At 41.7% G+C, this 26,959-nt stretch overlaps 1 protein-coding gene across 3 annotated transcripts in view; it reads left to right on the forward strand.

Annotated features, from left to right (window-relative positions):
• The first annotated feature begins 214 nt into the window (after positions 1 to 214).
• The window catches only part of TAGAP (T cell activation RhoGTPase activating protein), a 111,861-nt gene continuing 85,116 nt past the window's right edge, over positions 215 to 26,959 (forward strand). For all 3 annotated transcript variants that reach the window (XM_083176566.1, XM_083176567.1, XM_083176569.1), the window contains exon 1: positions 215 to 357. In XM_083176566.1, the coding sequence (XP_083032692.1) occupies positions 286 to 357 (72 nt within the window). In that variant the 5' untranslated portion in view covers positions 215 to 285. The remainder of the gene's footprint in view (positions 358 to 26,959) is intronic.

The raw sequence follows: 26,959 nt of genomic DNA on the forward strand, positions 1-26,959 counted from the left end.
AAAGCTTACAACACATATGTGCCTAATGCATCCTGTACTTGACTAACCCCCAATGTATTGTTTGAAACAACTTTAAAAACTATCAGTGGTACTATAGCAAGAAGGATCTTAGCAAACATTTATTTCATCACTCATCCTTCAGCTGTCTAACTGCACTGACCGTCAGTCCAATGCATAGCTCCGCCTTTGTTGGTGTGCTATGGTTAGTCAAATGTTAGAGCTATTCAGTTTCTGCATAGGCATGCATGTGTAAAGCAAGCTCTCTACCCTCTTGATCATACTGCTATGTCTATTCCACACCCTAGGAACAAGGCACGCAGAGGAAGCTATGATGGAATTCTGCTCAACAAAAATCCAGTGAGTACAAATAGTGTCTGCTGGTTTCTGCTATTCAGACCTGCTGTATTTAACTAAGTGCAAATTGTGAATTGCTCTTGTGTTGCACAGGCATGCTGTGTGATTCTTATCAGTGTGAAAAGGAATTGCTTGTGCTTGGTCAGATATCAGCAGCCATTCAAATTATTGTTAACCCTAACTCCAATGTATGTAGTTTAATGCCAGTGCCCTGCAAACTGGCACTGGGAAATGTTTTCCATGTCCTGGGCAGGCAACACTAAAAATATTTGTAGTGTTATTGCTTTGATATAAGATACTGCTCTCCTTTTCTATCAAGCAAATGCACAGTATGGGAATTTCTTTCTGTGTGTATGGAAAATAAGATCCTGACATGGGAATTAATTGTCCTTTTATTTAATTCAGTTTAAATGATAAGCTTGTTATATAAATATATATATATATACGTATTGCATTGGGGGCAACATAATATAAACTTAACCCTTTTTGCAATTCAGTCTGGTTTAAATTAATTGTCATTTTGTTTTTAATTAAAAAATGGTCTACATTGAATGTTGAACGATGTTAATATTCTTATTTTAAAGTGACTGACCATTGGATCTGCTACTAGCGCTAGGGCTGTTGAGCCTGACTAGACCTGAAAGGGTTAAGTTCAATGGATTCTGCAGCTTTTACTGAAGTCTTTATTTTATTCAAATATTGAAATTTTGCTTATTTTTCATGAATGTAAACAATTTGTGATGTTTATTATTCCCACTTTTTTAAATAGAATTTGTCATTGATAACAATTCCATACTGTAGTCCCTTTTTTAGAATTAAAGGGCATTTTTAATGAGCTGTTTTATAATGATTGACCTCCAACATATGAAATAAATTAGTCCACTAATATAAATTTTGCATAATTCAGGCACTGACTTTTTGTTGTTAGGGTAAAATTCTTTAAAAGAACAGTAAAATGTTAATTATGCCTGCAATAGGGTCCAGGCAGAAAATAAGAAAACACATATTGTGTGTGTGTGTGTGTGTGTGTGTGTGTGTGTTAGTTAACCCCGGAATTTGTAGAGTAGATTTGCAACTTAATTACTAAACTTGATTTTTGTCCTTGGGTGGTGCTATCAGAATGAAATGCTATTCATGGGCTTATAAGTGAAAAGCTTGTGCAGGGACAGACCTCTTAACTCAACCTACCTCTTTTGAAGTTCTATGAAATCTGCAGGATAGATCTTTTATTTATTGTTACACAATTGGCCTGATGCTTTTGTGCACAAGAAATTAAATCAATATTTTTTTCCCCAATCGTATGCTTCATAGTTGCCATAATCACCAGTGTTCATTAGCATCAGATTGTACTTAGTGGAAAACATTCATCTGAAAACATGCACCTTTTATGTTTCCATCCAAGTCTGCATTGTCGGCACTTGTGTCAACACAACCTTACTATAGTCTGCCTAACATGAATGTCCCAGTAAAGCCCAGTTATGTGTAACCAGTGTAAATGGAAGAGTGACCTACAGGTTCTGGATGATGGGCATATTTGTACTCCGAAAATGGGCATATGTGTAACTCTGATTGTGATCTTCTAGTAAAATTGTGCTATAATGCATAGGTACTCCAACTAAGTCCTCAGGACCCTACACAGTTTCTGTTTTCCAGGTCTCCTCACAGAATCATAAATGAAATATTTAACCCTGTGTGTGGATCTTTTTAAAATGTGCCAGTGAGTAATGAATGCACCTGTGCATCTGCTAGGTGACCTTAAGAACCTTAACTGTTTTGGGACCTGACAACCACTGCTGTGCTCCACAATGACACAGCTTAGAACAATTGTCCGAAATAAGGAATCTCCTGAAAGTGAGGAGGAACAAGTAGCTGCATGGAAGCCTAGCTCCGGATTTTCCAGCCCATCACTACCAATAATATCTTGGGAGAAAAAATAGCATATTTTTGGGTTAGTTTTCTGGGGTGCCATTATTTTGTAATTATAATCATGCAAATAACAAAAACACTTTCTAAGTTTTATGCATGATCACTCTTTACTGCAATTAAAATAAATACATACATTTAATACATACTATTTATTACAATACACGGCCACAGGAAGCACTAAACGCCCTATCGTCTGATGCAATGCTAGACTACTCCTGTGTGTTAAGAACATTACAATAAGCTTAAACGTATAAAATAACGACACAGAGACATATTGTGGTGGAAAAGGAGGGCAGTTTATTTATCATTATATAAATAAGATCAAGGCAAGGACAGATACAAAGGGTGAGATTTAATAGGATGAGAGATTCAGAAAGTGAGAGATTTGGTAAGAAATCTCCAGTTTTTTTAAAGCGGCAATCATTTACACTGCAAAACCAGTTTGATTTTGCAGTGTACATGATTGCCGCTTTAAAAAAACTGGAGATTTCTTACCAAATCTCTCACTTTCTGAATCTCTCATCCTATTAAATCTCACCCAGAATATTGTGGCTAAGAAAGAGTGGTCCCACTATGCAATCTCACCTACTCCACTTGGGCCTAGATGGTAAGCCAATTGTCAACCCATTACCATAAACTTAATGTATCCCACTCTCATCCCAGAGTGGATGAGAGTGGGATACCAGGACAAGATTCCCATCTGTAGGACAAGATTCCCATATGTAGGGTAGAATCAGGCTAACCCATGTATCGATGGAGAGAGGGACCTCTACTGTTCTTTCCTGCCACCAATAGTCAACATCAAAGCTAACATAAACCCACTAGGGCAGGCAGGCAGGCAGAAAGATTCTTGTCAGAAAGAGAACTCCCCACTAGGGGAATCCTACTATCCACTCCAAAATGGCAGCTTAAACATACCCCTTTCACAGCCATAGGCTAATTATTAGGTCATATGTGGTGATACCTTATTAGCAGACCAACCTTTGGCTAAGGGGTTAGTTCTATCAATATCAATGTTGCGATTCAGGATCTAAAGCACACGTTTAATAACAGATTGTTTATGTGATCACTTTGAAAACCGTGTTAATCATATTTTACTAAATGTGCAGTATAGACCTTGAAACACAACATGGATGTTGATATGAATTGGGCCTAATTCAGATTGTGGGGAGTTGCTGTTACAAACCGATGCCTCCTGCAGTAGTGTTCCCACCTGTAACCTAGGACGCAGCATCAGATCATTTACCTGCCATCGGGCGGTTTGCTGCATATGCATACTGAATTTTGCCCTTATGCCCCACAGGAGGTTTCTGTCCTCCCTGAGCTCATCTGCATTACCTCTGTTCTGATTTGACAGGTTTACCAAACTCCCTGCCTGTCACTCTCTCCAGTGGCCCAATATATCTGCGGCGTGCTTAGTTTCATAGCCATCATCATTATCTGTGAACTCTTGCACTAGTGTGACCTTGGTGCAGGATATAAAATGGGTGTAACTGCAAGTTTCCATAACTACACATGGAGGCTAAATCAGTATAGCCTGCAGAAATTACATTCACACACGTCTGCTGCTACTGCTCGAAGCATAGTGCCACAGCATACCTCCCAACTTTCGCTACCCCTGAATCGGGACCCATGCACAGCATATATTTTCTTCATGTAGAGGGGGACTCCCAACTGGTCCCCCCCACCCCATCGCAGGACAATGGCGGCCTGGGCGGGATGCGGGAACATCCCCAAATACAGGGACGTTCCAGCGGTAAGCGGGACAGTTGGCAGGTATGGCCAAAGCCAGGGGGCTGGGCTGCGAAGGCAGTGGGTAACCCTAATTCCTCCAACAGCAGCTGTTTCTGCAATGCGATCGCAGTTATATTGCAATCACAGGGCAGGACTTTTCATGCTGGGTGGCCTTGCCCTCTTGCTGGGTGGCTCCCAGTATGCAAAATCAGTTGCAGGTTTGCTATTTAAATGATTTTGCTGGTTAAATGTTTGGGTGAAAGTCGGTCTTCCATTGCCTTGGTGCAGTAAGTGTCAATGAGAGTCAGCAGTGTATGCAATTGAGTACACTTGGCTTTGGAGCATCGGCCTGATTCAGACTCGATAGCACAGCTGTGAATTCGGTATTCTGTGTGAGACATCTGTGAGAAGTCAGCCAGCGATTTACACACTGCAGCCCTTTGAGGGCATTTTCTGGTAGTTCCCCAGAAAACACAGGCGTTTCATGAGCGGCCTCATTCTCCCCATGGCCAGCGCAGCACAGAGTGCGTCCTGGCTTACTCAGCGATGCGAACAGAGGGGTAATCCATTAGATGGTGATGGATTGTGAATGGTTTTCCCATCATGTGCCCGGCTTCAAATGCATTTGCAGCTGTGTACATGGACGGGGGGAGTGCGTTCGTCCAGGTGGCATTTACCTGATCGCTGGGCAATCAGCAATTAGGTCTGAATCAGGCCCCATGGGCAGTGCTAAAACACACAAGGCACATCTGCAAAACGTACTTGTATTTGTGAAACTACAAAACCATTCAATTCTATCTGGTCGTTCTAAAATGAACCCAGCGAAGATGTCGTTTTCTTCTTTCTCATCTTTCTTTTAATTTACTTTCTTTTATATAATCTTTGGAGATAGTGTTTGAAACATGTGATTATGCTCCTTTCGCAGCATATTATTTTGATTGTTATTTCTTTTTAGAAGTCTCATGACAGAAGTTTAGTCAATTTTGCACTCATCCATAGTTCCACTGAAGTATAAATAATTCAGTCAGGTGGTTCTAAATTCCACAGGCTTAGATGTTTAACCTTTAACCATTTTTACAATATCTGCCTCTGTCTACTTATTTCTTTCTGGGATTGGTGATTCCTGTGGCCATGGTATGTTTAGTAGGCTCTGCAATGTTCTTGATAAAAAGCTCAGACTATGGCAGAACGTGGGATGTTTGCCACTGTAGTCACACATTTGTTATACAGGCATACTTGCCTACCTGACCATCTCAATGAGGGAGAAAATGCTCTGTTCCTGGACTTCCCTGGTAATTTATGATTGCCAACACCTTTCTTCTCAATTAAATGGCTCACCCCAGGTGATGACAATCATACATTACCAGGGAAGTCCAGGAACAGAGCATTTTCTCCCTGAAGGAGAGGGCCAGGTAGGCAAGTATGTATAATAATACATGTGAGTGCAAGCTGTTTGGCCTAGGAATACCAGCTATCCAGATTTGAACTGGACAGCTCTATTATACAGGCAGCCACATTTTAGAATCCGTTTTCTCAAATCCCCAGAGAAGGAGACAATTTTCACCCCTTTGTATTAGTCTTTGTCTCTCAGACAACAAATCTTGCCAACTTTAGACTAAATAGAGCTTAGAAGAAATAAATAAAAAAACATCAAATCGTATTATATTCTCCTGCAATTTCTGGAAGACTTGAGAGTTTGAGGAAAGTTTCCTAGCCCCTGGAAATTAGGTCAAGTGTCCCATACCTTTGCACTTTGCAAATAAAGTGGTCCTGCCCCTACCAGTATTATACCACAGCAAAACATTTTAGGGGCAGGACTGTGAAAAAAGTCAGCAAGTAATGGATTTAATTACAAATGTATAAGAGGTTAGAGATGGCACATTAAAGCCAGTGTCCTTAACTGGCAGAGTTATGAACAGAGGCTGGGAGAGAACTTGTGGTAGATTAAGATTTAAGCCATCTGCACCATGAACTCATTGTCTCTCACAGTGTTAGGTCATTAGACGTTGTGCTCTGTATTAGTTTGAAGTGGGCTTGTTGTTTGACCCTGCTTGTTTTATCTATTGCCACCTGTTCCAATATCAGCTAGGTTAGTTTTGCTTTCAGGTATTTCCTTTTTTCTTGATCAGAGATTCCTTTTTCCTGATCTAATTTCTTCTGTTCTATTTGTATTTACAGTCTTTAATGTAAATCAATACTGTAGAACATATTACCCAGGACACCTGTGTACCAGTGAGCTCTATGGGAAATAGTCTGCTAGAAATGAGAGCGGATGAAGTTCCTAGATTACCTGTGTACAGTAGTTGGTGGCTTATATTACATTCACATAAAAAATGTCACACCATCCAATTTTACAGAATAAATCATATACTGTAAGTGAAAAAAGGGCAGGGAATGAGAAAACATCATTGCAGGGTGTTTAATAAAATATGGGCACAGCACAGAATAATACATCAAACTGATGATGTTACATATTAAAAGAAAAGTGGCCTGCAAAATCAATAGGTAGATAACACAACACATGCAAGACTTAAACTGCTCCCAGTGATCAAAATGTGACACCCTAGCACCCTAGCCTCATGTGGTTAATGAGATGTGGTTCCCGCACCTGCTGCACTGCTGCATGCCTCGGCTGACTGCATGCTACTCAGCTGTGTGCCGCCTCCCGCACCCGCAGCACTGCCGCATGCCTCTTCTGAGTACTCTGCTGTGTGCTCGACGTGAATGCCATTGAAGTCATGTTGAGGGAGGAGCATGCTGTACCCAGCGTTAGGGAGTGGTAACAGAGACCGCGAGGGGATGAGAGGCTGGACAGCACAGAGGGTGCAATGACCAGATGGCAGAGCAGGTGTGATGGCCAGACAGAGCAGGTCTGCAGCTGCATAGCAGAGCGGGTGTAGGGCTGTCTACCTCTGTGAGTTGTTTTCTTTTCAATACTGAAGTAAATGAAATGAAAACATCTATCTGTTCTTACAGACACACATGTGAGAGAATTACTGCGTGTAGCTTCCCATACAAGCCAGAATTTTTTTGAAAAACATTGAAAACAAGGATTGTCAAATGTACCACTAATAAACAAAATTACAGCAAAGTGAAATGGTAATAAAGTTTTTTTTTTTTTTTTTATATTGGGAAGATTCAGTAAATTGTGCATTTTCAATGTTCTTATTTCACCCCCAGCCTACCTAGACACAGGTTTGATACAAGGTCATGCTTCTGCAAATGTCATGCCAAAGGCGCGAATACAAAAATGGGGTATGACCTTGTGCCAGCTAAGCTACAACGCATTTAAAAAATGGGGTGTGGCCCTGTTCTAGCTAGGTCACACCCATTTTGTGCATGGTATTGGCTCGTTGTCTTACCATAACATATTTTTTGGCTCATTGCATCGAATTGGTTGGCCGCCCTAGAAAATAGCCGTAGCAGAAAGAGACTATGGTTACCCCCAGTCAAAATCCGCCACTGTATTGTAGCCAGTGCAGTCTGTGAGACTGCACTGGCTTCACTGTGACTGACAGTGACATCCTATTGGAAGTCTGACCTGCCAGTCACTAAGGCAGTCCCATTGACAGGTGTTCCCTCCCTCTAGGATGCTTCTCTATAGGCTGCTGAGCGGTAGCCCATAAAATCCAAGGTCTGCGCATGCGCAGTACCTATGTCGGTACTGCTCAAGTTCTGATCCCGGCGCTTGTCATCTGTATTGAACAGGAGCCGGGACCGAGATTTACCTTCTATGGGCCAAGTGTTTCTTATCTGATGTCAAATTCTATATTTCTAGCATGGGAAAGTCTCTTCGTATTCGCGACCATGTTGTTGAGCCCATAAACTAAGACTTCTATACTGTTAGCATAGTCCATAGTTGTTTTAGCCTCAAAAACATGAGAATTTGTAATTAAAAACAAAGTTTAATCCAATAAAAACAATAAGATGCTACAATGTAAGTGGAATAATACAGTAAAAAAAAAAAAAAAGATTAAAATGGTAAAACTGTAAAAACCATTTAATTTCAAAATCTTTGTTAATACCAATCGGATGTAAAGTGCTAGAGTCCAATATCCTGGTCATTTCTAATCCGTTTTGCGCAAAGCATAAAAATTCCTTATTTCTTTAATATCATGATTGTGAGTTTGTTTAAAGTGCAACGGGTTTCCAACCTTTTTTATTTTACGGAGATGCTCCAATATTCTAATTTTTAATGGCCTACTGGTACGGCCAATATAGAATTTTTTACTCAACTGCAAAAATTACGTTAGACGCATGGCAAGTCAGAAAATCCTTGATATTGCACTTCTTCCCAGTGATTTCGACCTCGATCGCCTTCATTCCAAAGTTATTGGGTATGCAACCCGTGCATGCCCCACATCTGTAAAAGCCTATAGATGTGACTGATAGCTTTTTGGGGGATGTGGGAAAAAGGCTTTTCACAAACTTAGTTCTTAAGCTTGGTGTCTTTCTAAAGATACAATTTGGATTATTGGGGATTTCTGGACCAATTAGGGGGTCCTGCTTTAATAACCCCCAATGTTTTCTTAAGATCATTTAAATTTGATAATTGTAGGAAGAAAAGTCCGTCACAAACAAACACTTGAACCTTACTTGTGTGTTTTTTTTTCTTTATCCACAGTCTTTTGATTGTGGATCAAGGTATTTTTATCCAAAGTCCTAATTTTGTTAAGGGATAGATCAATATCTGTTTCTTTGTAGCCACGTTTGATAAATTGGCTCTTCATTTCCTCTGCTTGTTCTGTAAATACAGAATCTTCAGTACAGTTCCCCCGGAGTCTTTTAAATTGTCCCATAGACTCTAACCACCTTTCTTGGTGGCAGCTATTTTTGATAATATAAGATCTGGGGTCACATGAGAACCACTGGGACAGCATTTCCAAAAAGGCATAAGCAGCAACGTGGAATGGGTCTGTTGTAATATACCAAAAGTAACACTTATGCCTACTAAGGGCGAGATGTATTAAAATACATCGCCGCCCTTCGCGCCCCCTGCCGCCGCGATGCCAGCGCATATGTACTAACATATGCGGCTGGCATCGCGGTGCGGTGACGGAGTCCCCCTGCGATACCTGTACTCTGGTGTGCGGGGGGTCTCCGTCACCTCCCTGCTGCCTGGCTCTCCCCGGCGCGTCCTCCTCCCCCCTGCAGCCAGAAGGATGTCCAGCTGCTTCACTAGGGGGAGGTGGGGTTTACCTTCCGGGGTCCAGGAGGACCCTTCAGGAAGGTAAGCAAGAGGGGGGGGTCGGCGAGGCGGCGGGCTTGCGTCGGTGAAAAAGGTGGCGATACCCTTCAATGCGGTATCATTTTTGATACATTGGAAAATGCGGTAGAACCTGGGTTTTACCGCATTTTCCGTTTGATACATCTCGCCCTAAAACCCTTAGTATAGAAGACGCATTACTGTATGTACAAATAAGCAGATGTAGTCTCTGCACTGAGTTCATTGGTGAAACTACAGACCACACATTAGCACATATTGACTGGAGCTCAGTTATAATTTGTGCTACAGATAGAGCAGCAGCTCACTGCCTGTAATTTAAGTGCAGCTTCTCACTATGGGTCAGATGTATCAAGCTTCATAAGTGATAAAGTGGAGAGTAAAAAGCAACCAGCCCTACCCTACAGCTCCTACCTGTCATTTTTCAAACCGAGCCTGTAACATGACAGATAGGAGCTCATTGGCTGGCAGTTTCTCCCTCTCCACTTTATCACTTTTGAAGCTTGATACATCTGGTCCTAAGTCCAATCTTCACGCTGTGCCCCACTATTGTCTTTGTAATTGCTCTGTCTCAATATAGGTAAGTGCTCATAAGTAAGGACTTCGCTACCCCTCTTTCATAGGTACACCTCCTTCATCAACCTGGTATACACTAGTATGAGGTCAATCTGACTGCCTTGAGCTGCATCATTTTGTGGTACTGTAAAAATAAAAATGTATTATGGTAGAATGAGTATTTTCCAATAGTACATGAGTATTTCATAGCATTATTTATACATCTCAAAAAGATCAGGTCAGCTCCTTCCTGGGTACAACGTGTACACATTACTGTGTTTTCTTAAAGTTGTAGTCCCACATAAAAAAAATTCCACTATTGCATTTACTTCTAATAAAAAAGACTGACACAAATATCCAAGCATGTAATAAGATTATAAGGACATCGAGAGCATTCATAATTATATATTTAAGATACTCATAAAACCATTTATAAAATCCATTTCACTTCAAACTCCCCATTTAACCGTGTGGGGTATAATGTGTCCAATTTATAGATCCATCGCATTTCTGGCCATGCTAGATCTCCTATTTTATCCTTTTTCCTCCAATTTCCTTTGATGGAATCTATGATTTTAAAACTGGTTATACTATTTATTGAACATTGATGTTCAGTTTTGATGTTAGCAGATATACCATGGGTCTCTCACCCTTCCTTATATTATTCAAATGCTCTCTCATCCTTCTCTTGAACTGCCGGCTCATTCTGCCGACATATTGCTTTTTACATGCACATTGAATTAAATAAATCACATTGCAACTGTTGCATGTAACAAAATGTTTGTAAACGTTTACATTGTTTACACCCTAAGTAAAGCAAGACATTGGTTCCCCCAGCACACTGAATGGTATTTTATAACCAATCTTGAACACTACATGATAATAGAATTCAGAGATATTGGTTACATATACCTGCGCAGGTGTATGCTATGCCCCCAAGCCACGTCAAGGCTTCTCTGTATTTCATTTTTTATTTTCTCTCTCTATCTCTCTATCTTTTTATAGCTTCGGCTTCCTATCACTAATTTTTATTAACACTATATTATCTCACTGGCGTGCCACACTGGGCTTCCTAGCTTATGATAGTTTTTGGGGTACCGCACCCTGCACCTAGATATAGCGCTAGGGACCCCCATTATACAGAGAAGCCTTGACGCGGCTTGGGGGCATATCATACACCTGCGCAGGTATATGTAACCAATATCTCTGAATTCTATTATCATGTAGTGTTCAAGATTGGTTACTAATACCACTCAGTGTGCTGGGGGAACCAGTGTCTTGTTACTTACTCAGTATTAACCCCTCCCTTGCATGCACCTGAATGGTATTACTGAACTAATTTGAGCATATACCACTATCTGTATGTATATTGTTTACACCCTGCACACATACCAAGTTGCGTAGTGACACAGGGCGTGGCCTATTTATGCGAGGCCATGCCCCATTTTTGCCGTTGTGGGGGATGGCTAGCTGCTCTGAGCTGCTGGCTATGTTCCCAGACCCTCAGGCACAGCCTTTATTCTGCAGCCTATGTGGCTGCAGAGATAGTGATAGGGTGCTGGGGGAAACTGCCGGCCCCAGGTGGGATGCGGGAACATCTCCAAAAAACGGGCTAATTGCAAACTCCCCTTTGTAATTAGCATTTCACTACCCTGTTGCAACGAGCATTTAACTCCACCATGGGAATGAGCATTTAACTCCCCTGTGGCAATGAGCTTCTTACTCCTCCGTGGCAATGAGCATGTAATAGCTCATAGCATGGAGCATGAAGCCCCTGGCTTAGAGCATTATGGAAGAAACCTCTAGTAATGAGTATGTGGCATAATATGTGATATCATTATGGTGTGTGGTAAAATATTAATGGGAATTTTATGGTAATTATAATCAAGGTTCATTTTTAATGATTTTTTTTTTTTATTGGAGTCCAGAAAACATAGTTATAAAGAGTGCACCAGTAGGTCTCTTTCTTTTTTCTTGAGTGTGGTAAAATATGTAATGGGCATCATTGTGGGGCATAATGTGTAATGGGCATCACGGTGTGTGGTACAGTGTGCAATTTCAGGCACGCACCTTCCACACGCACATATATCCTTCCTGCCGGTGTCTGAAAGTTGAGAGGTATGTATGGGACCTTAAGTCTGTACTCCGGCGGTGAATTGGCTTCTTTATTATACTACTGTAGATTTAATCCCATCCTGCATGGATATCTCTCTCACTATGCGCGAGATGAACTAAGCTATGAAAAGTGATAAAATGAAGAGTGATAAACTCTCAGCCAATCAGCTCCTACCTGTCATTTTTCAAAGACAGCCTGTGACATGGCAGGTAGGAGCTGATTTGCTGGTGGTTTATCACTCTCCATTTTTATCACATTCAAGCTTAGTACATCTGGCCCTCTCTCTTTTCTTATCACTTTATTTTGGTATCCATAGCATTATATTTTTTTATTTTTAGTTAACTATACATTGCATGATAGTTAAGAGGAGCTACCATTTATAGTAATGGTAAACCATATGAATAACGTCAACACAGTATTGCAAGAACAGCTGAGTATTCCTTGGCTGCCGTGGTCAGGGCCGCTGAGGGGGGGGGGGGGGGGGTGGAGGGAGTAGTTACAGTTTGCCCAGTTTGCCTGTCAAGGTGGCCCGGGTCTGGACACACACAGTTTTTTTTTATTATTTGGTGGCTGGTGCTCTGTGCCTGCTGCCTCCCTGCATGCTGCTGGGGCTGAGATCAAACTCTGGAAGTCTGCATGTAACCAATGACAGAGCATGTACTGTAACCCCATGGCAACAAGCATGTTAACCCCTGGCAGAGCAGGTTAACCCCATGGCAATGGGCATGTTAACCCCTGGCAGAGAATGTTAATCCCTAGCAGGGCATGTAAACTCATGGCAACAAGCATGTTAACCCCTGGCAGAGCATGTAAACTAATGGCAACAAGCATGTTAACCCCTGGCATCAAGCATGAAACCCATAGCAATGAGCATTTAGGTAAGCGGAACTTACTGTATGTGGCATAAAATGTGTGGTATATGTAATAGGTATTACAGTGTGTTGCATAATATGTAATGAGCATTATGGTGTGTGGCATAATGTGTAATGGGCATTAAGGCATGCAGTATAATATGTAATGGGTGTGTGACGTGTAATAGGAATTACGGAGTAAATTTTTTTGGTGCGCACTGTCCCTGTATATGATTTGGTAGCATCAGCATAAAAGCAGGTCTGCAGACCACGCAACTGCTTGGGGAGGCAGCGCCTGCAGAGTGTGCAGGGAGCTCTGTCCGTGGGGGCCCTGGGAAATTGTTTTACCGGGGCCCATGATTTCTCTTGGTGGCCCTGGCTATGGTAATGCTTTATAGATACATGTAGATGTTGATGAATGTACTTAAAAATAACTGTATGACAAACAACATGTGGGTATTCATAGTTTTTGGTTTAGATATATTTGTGCCTATGGTTAATTGATACAATTTTTTTTTTTTTTTTTTTTCTTAAGTCTTCCAAAAATTACTTTAGGCAAATCTAAGAGTAAAACTTTCTGAATGCGGATTTGTGCTGTGTAATAATCAAGTAGTCCTATGCCTGGCGAGGCGGTGAACTATCCACGTTACCTTTTTAAAAACCTCAGTGCAACTGTGATAGACTGGGGGAAAATGTATCCAATCCAAGGAGACTCCAATGATGGGAATTGTAATGTAATGAGGAGGTGATGAAAGGCAATAATGCATCCTGTATGATAGTGAAGAACTGAAGATTTCATCAATCCAGCTAATGTTATGAGTGTGCAGTGAGAGCTATGGCATGCCTAATCAATGGTAAAGTATGGAGGGCTGACCAGAGCCACACAGAGCAATTCTCAATGCTTACCATGAATTTGTACTTTCAGGGGCATTGTCACTATGGTGGAGGACCAGAAGCTATGGGAGTTCCACCTATAGTCTTCAGGGGAAATACAATCCTTTTCGATGAGAGGAAGCGCTGTTCCATATAATGCTGTGTTCTCATTGCCGCTGCTGCAAAATCCCGGATTTCTCTTGCCGGATTTTTGGTGGGGCACAGAGCTTCTCAGCTCAACAGACCCCCTTCATACTGCACCTCAGACCCGGGAATTTCCCGTGTCTGCCCCTTTCACACTGCTTTCCATGGTCTGCCTTCCAACAAGTGTGTGGAATTTAATTGGGTGTTGGGAAATTTGTACAAATTGCTGTTATTGGCTGTTTAAAAACCAGCTTTTATTGGTTGTCTGTCACATATCACATGATTACATCCCCCAATGAACTTGCTTTTTTGCATTTTGTGAGAAAAACCCGGGTCTGTGCTGCCATACACCCGTGTATTACACAGGAAAAATCCTGCAAAAAAACCTGTGTCTAATTCCCAGGGCATAACACCCGCGAATTTCACAAATATCCTTTCACACTGAGACAGGATACAGGAAATCACTGCTTGCCCTGGCAAATACCCGGGTTTTTGTGGCAGTGAGAATGGGTGTACGCCTCATACATGAAGTATCCAACAGATGTTCTATCAATTATTAGATACACATTAAATTCACTGTTTACTGATAACATAAAATTCTCTGGAGTCACTGGACCAGAATAGGTTTATCAAACAGAAACTACAATCACGGGTGGATTGGGAATTTAAAGTAGCCCTGGAAAAATGTGCAAATAGTGGCCTCTTTACATGTCCACATCACCAGCATGCCTCTTTATGGGGCTATAAACAATACCTATTCCTCCTCAAGGAATCCATTACACTATATTTTAGGTCCTGATTTATTCTAAAAAAAAAAAAAATATTCCTCTCTCACATCTTACATGTTTTTATTCCATACATTTACAAGATCAGCATTTCAAAACATACATGCTGCAAAGCATACCTAGAATAAAACAAAGAAAAAAGTGCACCCTGGCGAAATTCACAGACCATTTAACTTACACAATATTGAACAGTTATTTCATGTAATAGGTCCTGGTGTACTAAAATAAAATGAAAACAGGAAGGACCATAGTGCAAATATATTGTTTGGAAAAAAAAAATATATATTTAATTTACACAACACACTCACATTGGAGTAAGATCAACGAGCATATCAAAGATTGGTCTTTTCCTTCACTTTAAAAACCGGTGCATCTTCCATGTGTTCCGATGGGAACTCACTCATTACCTAACGTGCTGTGTGGTTCCAGCCACTTCCTCAGAGAATTGTGTCCCTCCTGCAGGGCTGCCATCAGAAACCGTGGGGCCCGGGACTGACAAAAGTGTCAGGGCCCCCCTCTCCCAGTGGAGCATAGGTGGATGGTGGGGGGCAGAGGTGGAAGAAGCTACAACTAGGGTGGGTATAAATTAGTGTACAATCATGGGCCAAATGTAATCGGGTGAGAGTTTCAGAAAGTGAGAGATTTTGGGAGAGTTTTCCCCTTTTTTTTTAAAGCAGCAATCAATTACATGGCAAAATCAACCTGGGACCGCAGAGATCTGGGTGTACCGTTTGCAAAGGCAACGGGGGTAAGACAGGGGGGGTAACTTTTTTTTTCTTGGGGGGGGGGGGGGGGGTGCAATTTATGTAGTTATGCCACTGCCAACTGGTTGTGTTCTTAGGATTTAAAATTATTATGTTTCAACATGATGTTCTGTGTTTCTCTGCCTTCACTCTAAGAGACGGATGTCAGTGATTATGCAACTTTTAATCAATTCTTTTGAAGTCATCCATTAACTAACAATATGTATGGTGCCAAAATGTAACTCTTTATGAACCAAAATAACAGGCAGCTGCTCCAACCACAATTATGGATACGGTATTGCTCATTTTATAATCCCATAAAACATTGGTTGCCAAACTGTGTGCCTAGGCACTCTGGGGTGTCTTGAGAAACTTGCCTTGGGTTTGTGGTCCAGGACTAAAACAAATTATTTATTGTCAAAGTGACAACCAAAACCCGTGCTGGTGGCTGCCAGCCATAAAATATGGGTGACTTTAGGGTGACTGGTAAGCACATTTTACTTAAGTGTCTGTATTGATTTTTTAATCTCTCAATAAGAAACTTTTGGACTAGGGATTCCTTGAAATAATGCTAAAAACTCTTGTGCCCCGTCATGTCTGTCTCCGATATTGATCACTCTATATTCTAGAGTTAAATTGTAGTTAACTTGAGGCCCGATTTCAGACCTGATCTCACAGCGGACAATTATCGATGAACTGCGCATGAGTATGGGCCGCAGTGTGCGTGGGTGATGCTGGGCAGCAAGAAAGCCTGCTACTTTTTCTATTGGCAAGCAGTTTGTGGGTGGTATCCTCCCGTTTCATGGGATTTGCAAAAAAAAAACAATTCTGGGAGTGGCAGGGAAAATGCAGGAGTGCCTAAACATTTTACACACCTAAAGCTTTATCTGTCCAATCTGTCTGGCGGGAACAAAAATCTGGCAACCAAGGACAACCATTTGCTCCAAAATGCTGGAAAAGCAGACAATAGTAATTCAGACAAATTGATTAAAGCACTTTAGGGTAAACTTACTAATAAGGCCATTTTCAGCCGTTCTTGTATATGAACCAGTACTACTGAAATTACTATGTATATATGACTGTGTATATGAATCAGTACAGCTGAAATGACTGTGTATATGAACCAGCACGGCTGAAAATTAAAACGGAGAATAAAGCTAATTTACAAAGCTGCTGTATTCTCCAAAAACGTATTTTCTGATGGTGAAGTGATTTGTATTTGGCTGCCGAGTTTGTCAGAAACGTGCAATGCTTCTTTTTGTAAAAAATAGAAAAATAATAAAAAAAAAACCAGCATGGGATCCCCCACATAAGCATAACCAGTCACTATCTTATCGAGCTTGTCTTGTTTGCAGAAATACACTGGGAAAAGCAAATGGGGACCCCCTGTATTTTGGCCCATGGTCTGGTCCTGATTCCCAAACTATGGGGTACAAAAGTAGGGGTCCCCCTTATTTTGGAAATCCGCACAGTCAGCAGTGTCATGCCATAGCCGGAGGACACTTTTTACATAAGGTCCCCAGGCCAAAGCATGAGCATCATGCCAGGTCCCTGTTGGAGTAGGGTCCCCCTAAATAAAGGTGTCCAACTCCTCAAGGGGAAGCCTGGAGCTGTCCCTGCCACCCCTGGGCCATCAGTGGTCAGCTAATGGTGTTCAAAATAAAAAAAAATGGTTAAAAATAGATATTGGGTTCTGTAGTAGAACTACAGGGCCAAGCAAGCTTGGAGAAGCACAAGGCCCAGCATGCGGGGCATTAATGGGCCCACTCGTGCTGCTTTCACATTGAAAACCTGCTTTCAACCCATATTGTAAATGTTTCTTGAAACGCGTCTAAAGCCAGTTAAACCCCTTTCACATTGCATTTTCTAAACCATTTTCCAAACTCCACAGGAGCCGGCTCCGGGCGCTTACCAGTTCCGGGAGTTGGCTGGCTGGACCTGCGGTCTAAAGATGGGGAGCAGAAGTGCAGCAGGGTCCATACAGTCTAAAGATGGGGAGCAGGAGTGCTGCAGGGTCTGGGCAAAGTGGGGGGCAGGAGGTCCCTGCGCCAGATGGGCAGATAGCAGCTGGGTCCCTGCGGAGCATGGGAACTGTCCGGTGCAAGGACCCCCTGTTTCCCATCCTCTGCAAGGACAGGCAATGAGACAGCCTATCACCTTCCTTGGCTTCAGTCATGTGTTCCAAATACTGGGTCTGAGGCTTTCACACTGCAAATGGATTGGCTTTTAAATGGGTAGGAAACTTCTTTTAACCCATTTTGAAATACCGGTATTCTGTAACCGGTAAATTCAGAGTGGAGCTTTCACACTGGAGCTAGAACAGTTTTAAAACGCTTAAAAATCGGCAATATACCGGGTTATAGCTGCAGTGTGAAAGGGGTTAGAAACCACTTCTACAGTGCATCTGGAAAGTATTTACAACACTTCGCTTTTTCCTCATTTTGTTAGGTTAAAGCCTTTATTACAAAATGGAATAAATTCATTTTTTTTCCTCTCAAAATTCTACACACAATACAAAAATGTTGCAAAAAGGTTTTGGGATATTTTTGCTAATTTATTAAAAATAAAAAAACTAAGAAAACACATGTACATAAATATTCACAGCCTTTGCTCAATACTTTCTTGATGCACCTTTGGCAGCAATTAAAGCCTCAAGTCTTTTTGAATATGATGCAACAACCTTGGCACACATAAAGTATCTTTGGCCAGTTTTACCCATTCCTTCTTGCAGCACCTGTAAAGCTCCATCAGGTTGATTGGGAAGCGTCAGTGCACAGCCATCTTCAGATCTCTCCAGAGGTGTTCAATTGAATTCAAGTTTGGAATCTGGCTTAACCATTCAAAAACATTCAAAGAGTTTGCTCAATACTTTCTTGATGCACCTTTGGCAGCAATTAATGCCTCAAGTCTTTTTGAATATGATGCAACAACCTTGGCACACATACAGTATCTTTGGCCAGTTTTACCCATTCCTTTTTGCAGCACCTGTAAAGCTCCATCAGGTTGATTGGGAAGCGTCAGTGTACAGCCATCTTCAGATCTCTCCAGAGGTGTTCAATTGAATTCAAGTCTGGAATCTGGCTGAGCCATTCAAAAACATTCAAAGAGTTTTTCTGAAGACAATCCTTTGATATCTTGGCTGTGTGCTTATGGTCGCTGTCCTGCTGAAAGATGAACCGTCGCCCCAGTCTGAGGTCAAGCGCACTCTGGAGCAGGTTTTCATCCAGGATGTGTCTGTACATTGCTGCATTCATATATCCCTCTATGCTGACTAGTCTCATATTTTCTATTGCCGAAAAACATCTCCACAGCAGGATGCTGCCACCATGCTTCACTGTAGGGATGGTATTGGCCTGGTGATGAGCAGTGCCTGATGTTTGTCCTTCTGGAAGGTTCTCCTCTCTCCACAGATGAATGCTGTATCTTTGACAGAGTGACCATTGGGTTCTTGGTAATCTATCTGATCTCCCTGATCGCTCAGTTTAGACGGACGGCCAGACAGCTCTAAGAAGAGTTCTAGTGGTTCAGAACTTTATCAATGTATAGATGATGGAGGCCACTGTGCTCATTGGGACCTTTAAAGCAGCAGATATTTGCTGAAACCTTCCCCAGATTTGTGCGTCGACACAATCCAGTCTCAGAGGTCTACAGAGGATACCTTTTGACTTCATGCTTGGTTTGTGCTCTGACATGCACTGTGAGGTGTGTGACCCTATATCAACTGAATTGACCACTAGACCCCAATTAAGCTGTAGGGACATCTCAAGGGTGATCAGTGGAAACAGCATACACCCAAGCTCAATTTTGAGCTTCATGGCAAAGGCTGGGAATACTTATGTCATACTTGCCTACTTTTGAAAACTAGTTTCAGGGAGATTATAGTTGGTAGCAGAGTTTTGCACAGCGCCCCAATGAGGAGACGTGTCATGCTCCACCCAAAAGGAGTGTCTAGTTCCATATATGGAGATATTGACTTATATCCAAATGTAGATGAGCCCCAAAGCAGTTAGAGATACTATACTTGGTAAAGTGCTGGAAATGGTGCTGATGATTCAATGTAAATGTATCTGTCCCTCATTCCTTTTCCCTCCCAAAAATGTAACAGTGTAACGTGGGCTAGGTGAAATGAAAGAGATTGCTAGACTAATGAGGGAGAGAGGGAGATTGCTGTTATTTCAGGGAGTCTCCTGCAGAATGCAGGAGGGTAGTCAGCTATGATTATGTACATGGGATTTCTTAGTTTTTTATTTTTAGTTGATTTAGCAAAAATCTCCCAAAACTTTTTTCAAGTTGTCATTATGGGGTGTGTAGAATTTTGAGGGGAAAAAAATTATTTATCCAGTTTTGGAATAGAGCTATAACAAAATGTGGGAAGTGAAGCGCTGTGAATACATTCCGGATGCACTGTATCTGGCTGTTGGTGTTCTATTGCTTTTTAAATGTTCACTGAAGTAGAGAAAAGCTCCTGACTTCACTATTGGATAGAATATTATAAGAACATTATACCCTGAGATAACTAAAGAATGTCCAGCAATGTCTACCATTTCAGAGTTCATGTACTGGAATCCTTGGTGAGCTCTGAGGTTATAATTTTTCATAACTCCTGGCATTAGTCTGACATCTTGTATCTCAATCATCACAGCCCTGGGTTTTAGCACTGAAAAATCTACATATCCAAAAGCTTATTATAACATTGCTCGATTGAACTTCATGCCTCATGTACAATTTGTTCTTGTCTCCAATTTCAAATGATTATGATGTGTGTGTGTGTGTATATGTATATATGTGTGTGTGTGTGTGTATGTGTGTGTGTGTGTATATATATATATATATATATATTCTACCCCCCCCCCCACCCACCCTGGGGAGCAAGTACACTAGGCGGTGCCCTCCGTACTGGTCAACTGTGATGGCAGCCAGATATATAAACAGATATGGTGGCGGCGGCACTCAGACAAAAACGACTCAGCAGGCAAGGTTTACCAACGTTTCCAGACCACTAGGCCCCTTTATCAAGGTGCTTTTGAGAACAAGAAAACATGAAAATGACGTCACGTTAGGAGGTGCAATGACGTCATCTACCCGATTCCGGCGCAGAGGGACACGAAGGGGATCACTTGATCTAAAAATAGCAAATCACAAAGATATAGACATTGCAATGATAATAAACATGTACATATACAATTCAACATGCAACAAAATGCATAGCAGCGTACAAAAAGTGCATGTATATAAGTGAACATGTCATAACTGTCCAATTTACAAAACATTGCTTACTAGCAATGTAAAACACAACCCACAAATACAGGTTAATAAAGGCCAATAAACTGACTAGAACACTAGCATTGCACAGTACTGTACGGAATTATATGCTGAAAACCCATGTGGAGGAAACTGGCACTATAAGAAATGAGATAAGCCAAGATTCTCATTTAAACCACGTGGAGATAAGGTGTTGAAGTGATAAATCCACCTACTTTCAGCACGCAACAGAAGAGTGAACCTATTGTCCCCCCCCCCTCGAGAACAGGGGGACATGATGTATAATTCTGTAATGCAAAGAGGTCAAGGGGTGCCTGGCCTCAATGATGTTTTGGGCCATGGGAAATTCACTATGGCCAACAACTAAACCGATCTTAATATTGGAGCGATGCGCTGCAAGCCCGCACCTTGAAACCTCGATCCGTCTTTCCAACGTAGTGACGTACACAGGGACAACTTATCATATAGGTGACAAATTTTGTACTGCAGCTGACCCTATGCCTGGTTTTACAAAAAATTCCAGAAAAAAGATGAAAAAACGAATCACCTTGGGCCATGTTACATGCTGCTGCAGCCAATTTTAGGAGTTCCTAAAAAGGCTTAGGTGGTGAAATTCTTACATCATTTTTATGAGATCTTTGAGATTTTTACCCCTTGTGTGTGTGTGTGTAATCTGTCTTTGGTGCCATCGATTATGGTAGGATTGAGTGCTTGTTCGCAACTCATGGCCAGAACTTTTATTTTTAGATTAATCAACTCCTGATGGCAATAAACTCTTTTGACAAATTTCGTGACCATCATGTTCAAAGAGGATTCCAGATCTGAGGGATTGCTAGAAATACGGCGAACCCTCAACATCTGGGAAAAGGTGGCGACCTTTCTTAAGTGGAATGGGATGGTGATTGCTCGCAAGGAGAATGTTATTTCTGTCAGTGGATTTCATATGTAATGAAGTAACAACTTTCCCCCTCTAATAATTTGATATTAACATCCAAGTACTGCACTTGTGTGGTATCAATGGTGTACGTAAATTTTACGGGGGAATCAGTCACATTGTGGTTGTCAATCAAGTTCTTAAGACACTCAGATCTACCTCCCCAGATCACCAATAAGTCATCTATGTATCTTAGGTCAGAGCCGGCCTTAGGCATAGGCAAACTAGGCAGTTGCCTAGGGCATTTGGAATGCCTAGGGGCATCAGCAGCTTCTGCTGATTAAAATGATATGCAGCATGCCTATATTCTGTGTGTGAGTGAGGCTGTATCTGCATATGAAATAGTGTATTCATGGAAATCACTGTAACATAGCATTCTGTATGCAGGAACAGCCACAGTCGCACACAGAATATAGGCATGCCACATATCATTTTAATCATCGGAAGCTCCTTGTATGTGCTGGCCATAACAATGCAAATAAGACGAATTTTCAGCAAAAAAGGCACCCAACGTTAGCAGAACTGGCCAGGAGCTGCATGGACTATTGAGGCAAGATGTATGAGGAAACATCTGTATCCAAGCAGAGGCAGAGGTCACAGTGTTAGCGGCTGTGCGAGTGCTCTCTGCGGGTGGGTTGGTTGTGCAATAGTGTTCGGCATATGTGTAAGGGGCATTATGTGTGTCATGTATAAATGCATTAATAATGTGCGACCTATGTGTAACAGGCATTGTTTGTCATGTGTATAAGTGCATTAATAATGTGCAACATATATGTAAGGGGCATTATGTGTGTCATTATGTGTATGAAGGGCATTAATAAAGGTTGGCATAATGTGTAAGGGGCATTATGGTTATAAGGACATTAATAATGTGTGTTATGTGTAAGGGGCATTACTGTGTGGTATTATCAGGGGTGCCGAGAGAAAGGGGTAGGAGGTACAAATTACCCAAGCCCCCTCCCCTTAAGTGACAGCAGCCACTCTTCTCATCTGCCCAGCACACACTGCTTTGTGCTGGGTTGCAGTGTGGCCATGGAGGTGCTTAAAATACAATATTTTCTAAGGGTATAATGTGAATAATGTGAGGAGTAATGTACATAAGGTAAAGTGGTACTACTGTGTGATGTAACGTGAATAAGGGACACCATCGCATGATATAATGTGAATAAAGTTGCACTACTGTGTGGCATAATTTGAATTGGGGGTACTATTGTGTGGCCATGCCCCTTCCCAGCAAGAACACACCCCTGTTTGAGCTGCGCACCAAATGTGTGCACTGTTTCTATTTAAAATATTGCGGGTAGGAGCACCAAAATTATGACTGCTATGATGAGGGTTGATGGTGCTGGGAAAGGGGAGCAGGGTCAGAGGCAGAACAAGGTATTCCTTGAGCAGCAATTTGTCAATGGTGTACATAAAAGCAATGGTGAACGAAGTCTTAATAGACGGGTTAAAAGACACTGGCTCAAATTTTGACTTTTTCCGTAGAGTACTGGGAAATAAACGTTCTGTAGTAGAGCTGTCAATCATGGGTTTGTCCTTGAAAAATTCTTTCAATATCCGTTGACGAAGTAATTTGTATTGTTCAACCTTGGAGGTAAAAGGATCCATTTTAGAGACAGGCACAAAGTTAAGCCCTTTGGATAACACCTTGTGCTCTTTGGCTGTCAGCTTTCTGTTAGAAAGATTAAAGACCAATTCTTCGGGTATCTCTTTGGTTGGAACCGGGAATCGGGTTTTGACTTCTCGATCTTTGTTTTTGGCCGCCCCGGCAGGTAAACTTTCTGGCCCGCATTGTACCAAATTCTTGGGATGTGCCCCTAAATGGAGATGACCTTGGGAACTTGAGCACTGATCAATATCACTTTGAGATGATTGTTCATCCCTGGATGATTTAGTGTCACGGCCAACTCTGATAACCCGGATGAACGGATGAACGGACTCTTTTTATTTGGATGAGTAGATTGCCCACCACCCGTCAACCATGGATAGACGAGAAGTCGATCGTAGTCACTATTGACTTTGCTGCTTACAAAAATAAAATAAAAAACTGAACTGAAATTGAAAGAATTTTTCCAGGACAAACCCATGATTGACAGCTCTTCTACAGAACATTTATTACCCAGTACTCGAAACAGTCAAAATTTGAGCCGGTGTCTTTTAACCTGTCTATTAAGACTTTTGGACACATGTTGGACAAGGAGACCTATGACCTTCATACAGCTCACAGCAAAAGCCACTCTAACTTCTCTTCCAGTCAGTGGCAAGCAGTTAAGACTTTGAAGCAACGATACTTCTATATCTATTCTCCCGGCGGACAAAGGGGGAGCCACAGTGATTCTTAATACAGCAGACTATGTGCTGGAAGCTGATCGTCAGCTTTGTGATATTGAAATTGTTAAAGTCGAGTTGCACACACGCCATTTTAGGATAGTATGGCCGCCATTTTGGTTCGCAGAGTTGCGCAAATAAAGTTTCCATACCCGAGTCTGTGTGACAAAGTGGACCAGAAGCGCAGCCATACTATTACACATAAATTCATAAGAACATACTGACACTAAATAAAATATAGTTAAAGGTTTAGAACGCCACACATAGCTTAGTTAGCATTGCATACATCCGTCTGTATCATGTTTAGTACCGTTACGTTCCGTTTCTTATGCGCAGTATTCCGGTCATTGCGAATAAATCGCAATCCATACGGCCCGATAGTTATGGACAAAATCCACATTTCCAAGACAGTTTCTGTTAAAAAGTGTATAACAAAGGAATCTATTAAAACCGGTTCTCACTGCTATTTACAACCCCTGACGACGATACCAACAGAACAAAGGACTCCAAAGTTCACCTTCCCCCTGCACCTTTGCAAACCAGTTGTATTACTTTGCCCCAATCACAGAGGACTTGACATACGAACCCTGACCAATAGGAATGGCCTTTGACCTCCCCCTTCTGACCCTATAAGATAGGTGACCCAGGGCGGCCTCGGTCACTTCGGCACATCTTCCTTTCCCTGACCATTGACCGGACTATGTTCAAACCTGAACATAGTGAGCTCCGACCGGACTGCGCTGCGCTATTTCCCCTGAAGGTAAACATTCGTATTCCCCTTTTATGTAATGTGGCTGATTATGATTGTATCCTGTATCTGTTTTTCTTCCCCTAGCAGAGCCTGATTATTATACTCATTGTTAGACTATTGTATTACTGGTTATACCTGTATTTTCTATTCCTGTAACCCCCTTTTGTCCATTAGGGACTTAAATACATCCTTTTACGGAGTTTCTATCTCCTTACTTCTATACTGTGGTTGTGTCTGTTATTCGCATAGCGATAAGGTATATTACGGACACTGTCCAAAAAGGTATATTCGCAGATTAGAGTCAAAGTACTGCGAAAGGATCTCTTATTAAGGTACTGGTTCTTTGGTGTGTAATACACAATAAAGGGACGCTACGCTGCGCTACGTTTTGTTCGCACGTAGCTAGGTATAAAGGGTACGCAGGTTACGGACATAATACGTAACCTGCGCTTTTTACTTATTGTTTCTTTGGTCATATTTAATAGACATTAACAAAATGTATAGACCACTCTCCAAAGATCCTTCCACAGCGTATAAAACAGAATTGGATTCTATCCTTGATAATGCTGTCCATGATAATATAATTGTTGCATCTACTAGAGAATCTCTGTGTACTTCTTTCCCCATTGTGCCATTGCTATACTTACTCCCCAAGATACACAAGAGCCTGGTCAACCCTCCGGGCAGGCCTATATCTGCCCGGGGGTCATTGTACCATGCTATTTCAGTGTACCTTGACTGCTTTTTACAGCCATGCATTCAGGGAATGAGCACACATCTCAAGGATTCTAATGCCTTGTTACATAGCCTTTCTAGATTAGACACATTGCCTGTGGACTGGGCACCATTGATGTATCCAGTTTATATACATGCCTCCCGCATGACAAGGGATTGGATGCAGTGGCTGTGCTAATTACCGATAATCCCTTATAAGCTGGCCCATTGATTTATTTTTTATTTTTTGTCTCTCACTCCTGAAGTACAATTATTTCACATTCAATGGGAAATTTTATTTACAGCTAAACGGGTTGTGCGATGGGGTCCTCTGTGACCCCATCTTTTGCCAATGCTTTTATGTACACCATTTACAAATTGCTGTTCACGGAAAACCCGGTGATCAACAACTCAGTCATATTGTACCTAAGGTACATAGATGACTTATTGGTGAACTGGGGAGGTGGATCTGAGTGTCTTAAGAACTTGATTGACAACCACAATGTGACTGATTCCCCCGTCAAATTTACGTACACCATTGTCACCACACAAGTGCAGTACTTGGATGTTAATATCAAATTTATTAGAGGGCAAAAGTTGTTACTTCATTACATATGATATCCACTGACAGAAATAACACTCTCCACAGTCACCACCCCATTCCACTTAAGAAAGGTCTCTCTTTTTTGCAGATGTTGAGTGTTTGCCGTATTTCTAGTGATCTCTCAGATCTGGAATCATCTTTGAACAAGATGGTCATGAAATTTGTCAAAAGAGGTTATTGCCATCAGGAGTTGATTAAATCTAAAAAAGTTCTGGTCATAAGTCGCGAACAAGCATTCAATCCTACCAAAATTGATGGCACCAAAGACAGATTAATTTGGGTTAATTCCTTCCATAATAAAAGTTTGCAACTTAGTCATATTACTAGGAAATATTGGCCAATCCTAACTACAGATCCTCAGCTACCCTCGCTACACAACAAATCAGTTATGTGTGCACACACACAAGGGGTAAAAATCTCAACGTTCACCTTGTTAAAAATTATGTAAGATTTCTACCACCTAAGCCTCTTACCTTTTTAGGTACTCCTAAAATCGTCTGCTTTCGCTGCAGCGGCTGCATTACTTGCAGTTACATGGTCCAGGGTGATTCGTTTTTTCATCCTTTTTCTGGCAAAAAATGTAAAACCAGGCATAGGGTCAGCTGCAGTACAAAATTTGTCGCCTATATGATAAGTTGTCCCTGTGGACGTCACTACGTTGGAAAGACGGATCGAGCTTTCAAGGAGCGGGCTGCAGCGCATCGCTCCAATATTAAGATCGATTTAGCTGATGGCCATAGTGAAATTCCCATGGCCCGACACTTCATTGAAGCCAGGCACCCCTTGACCTCTTTATGCTACAGAATCATAGACCATGTCTCCCCGCTGTCGAGGGGGGGCGATAGGTCCACTATTCTATTTCGTGTTGAAAGTAGGTGGATTTATCACTTTGACACCTTATCTCCACGTGGTTTAAATGAGGATCTTGGCTTATCTCATTTTTTTATAGTGCCAGTTTCCTCCACGTGGGTTTTCAGCATACAATTCCGAACAGTACTGTGCAATGCTCTGTGTTCTAGTCAGTTTATTGGCCTTTATTAACCTGTATTTGTGTGTTG

This window comes from Crinia signifera, chromosome 3 (genome assembly GCF_055691185.1).
Source record: "Crinia signifera chromosome 3, ASM5569118v1, whole genome shotgun sequence".
In the NCBI taxonomy this organism is placed as follows: domain Eukaryota; kingdom Metazoa; phylum Chordata; class Amphibia; order Anura; family Myobatrachidae; genus Crinia; species Crinia signifera.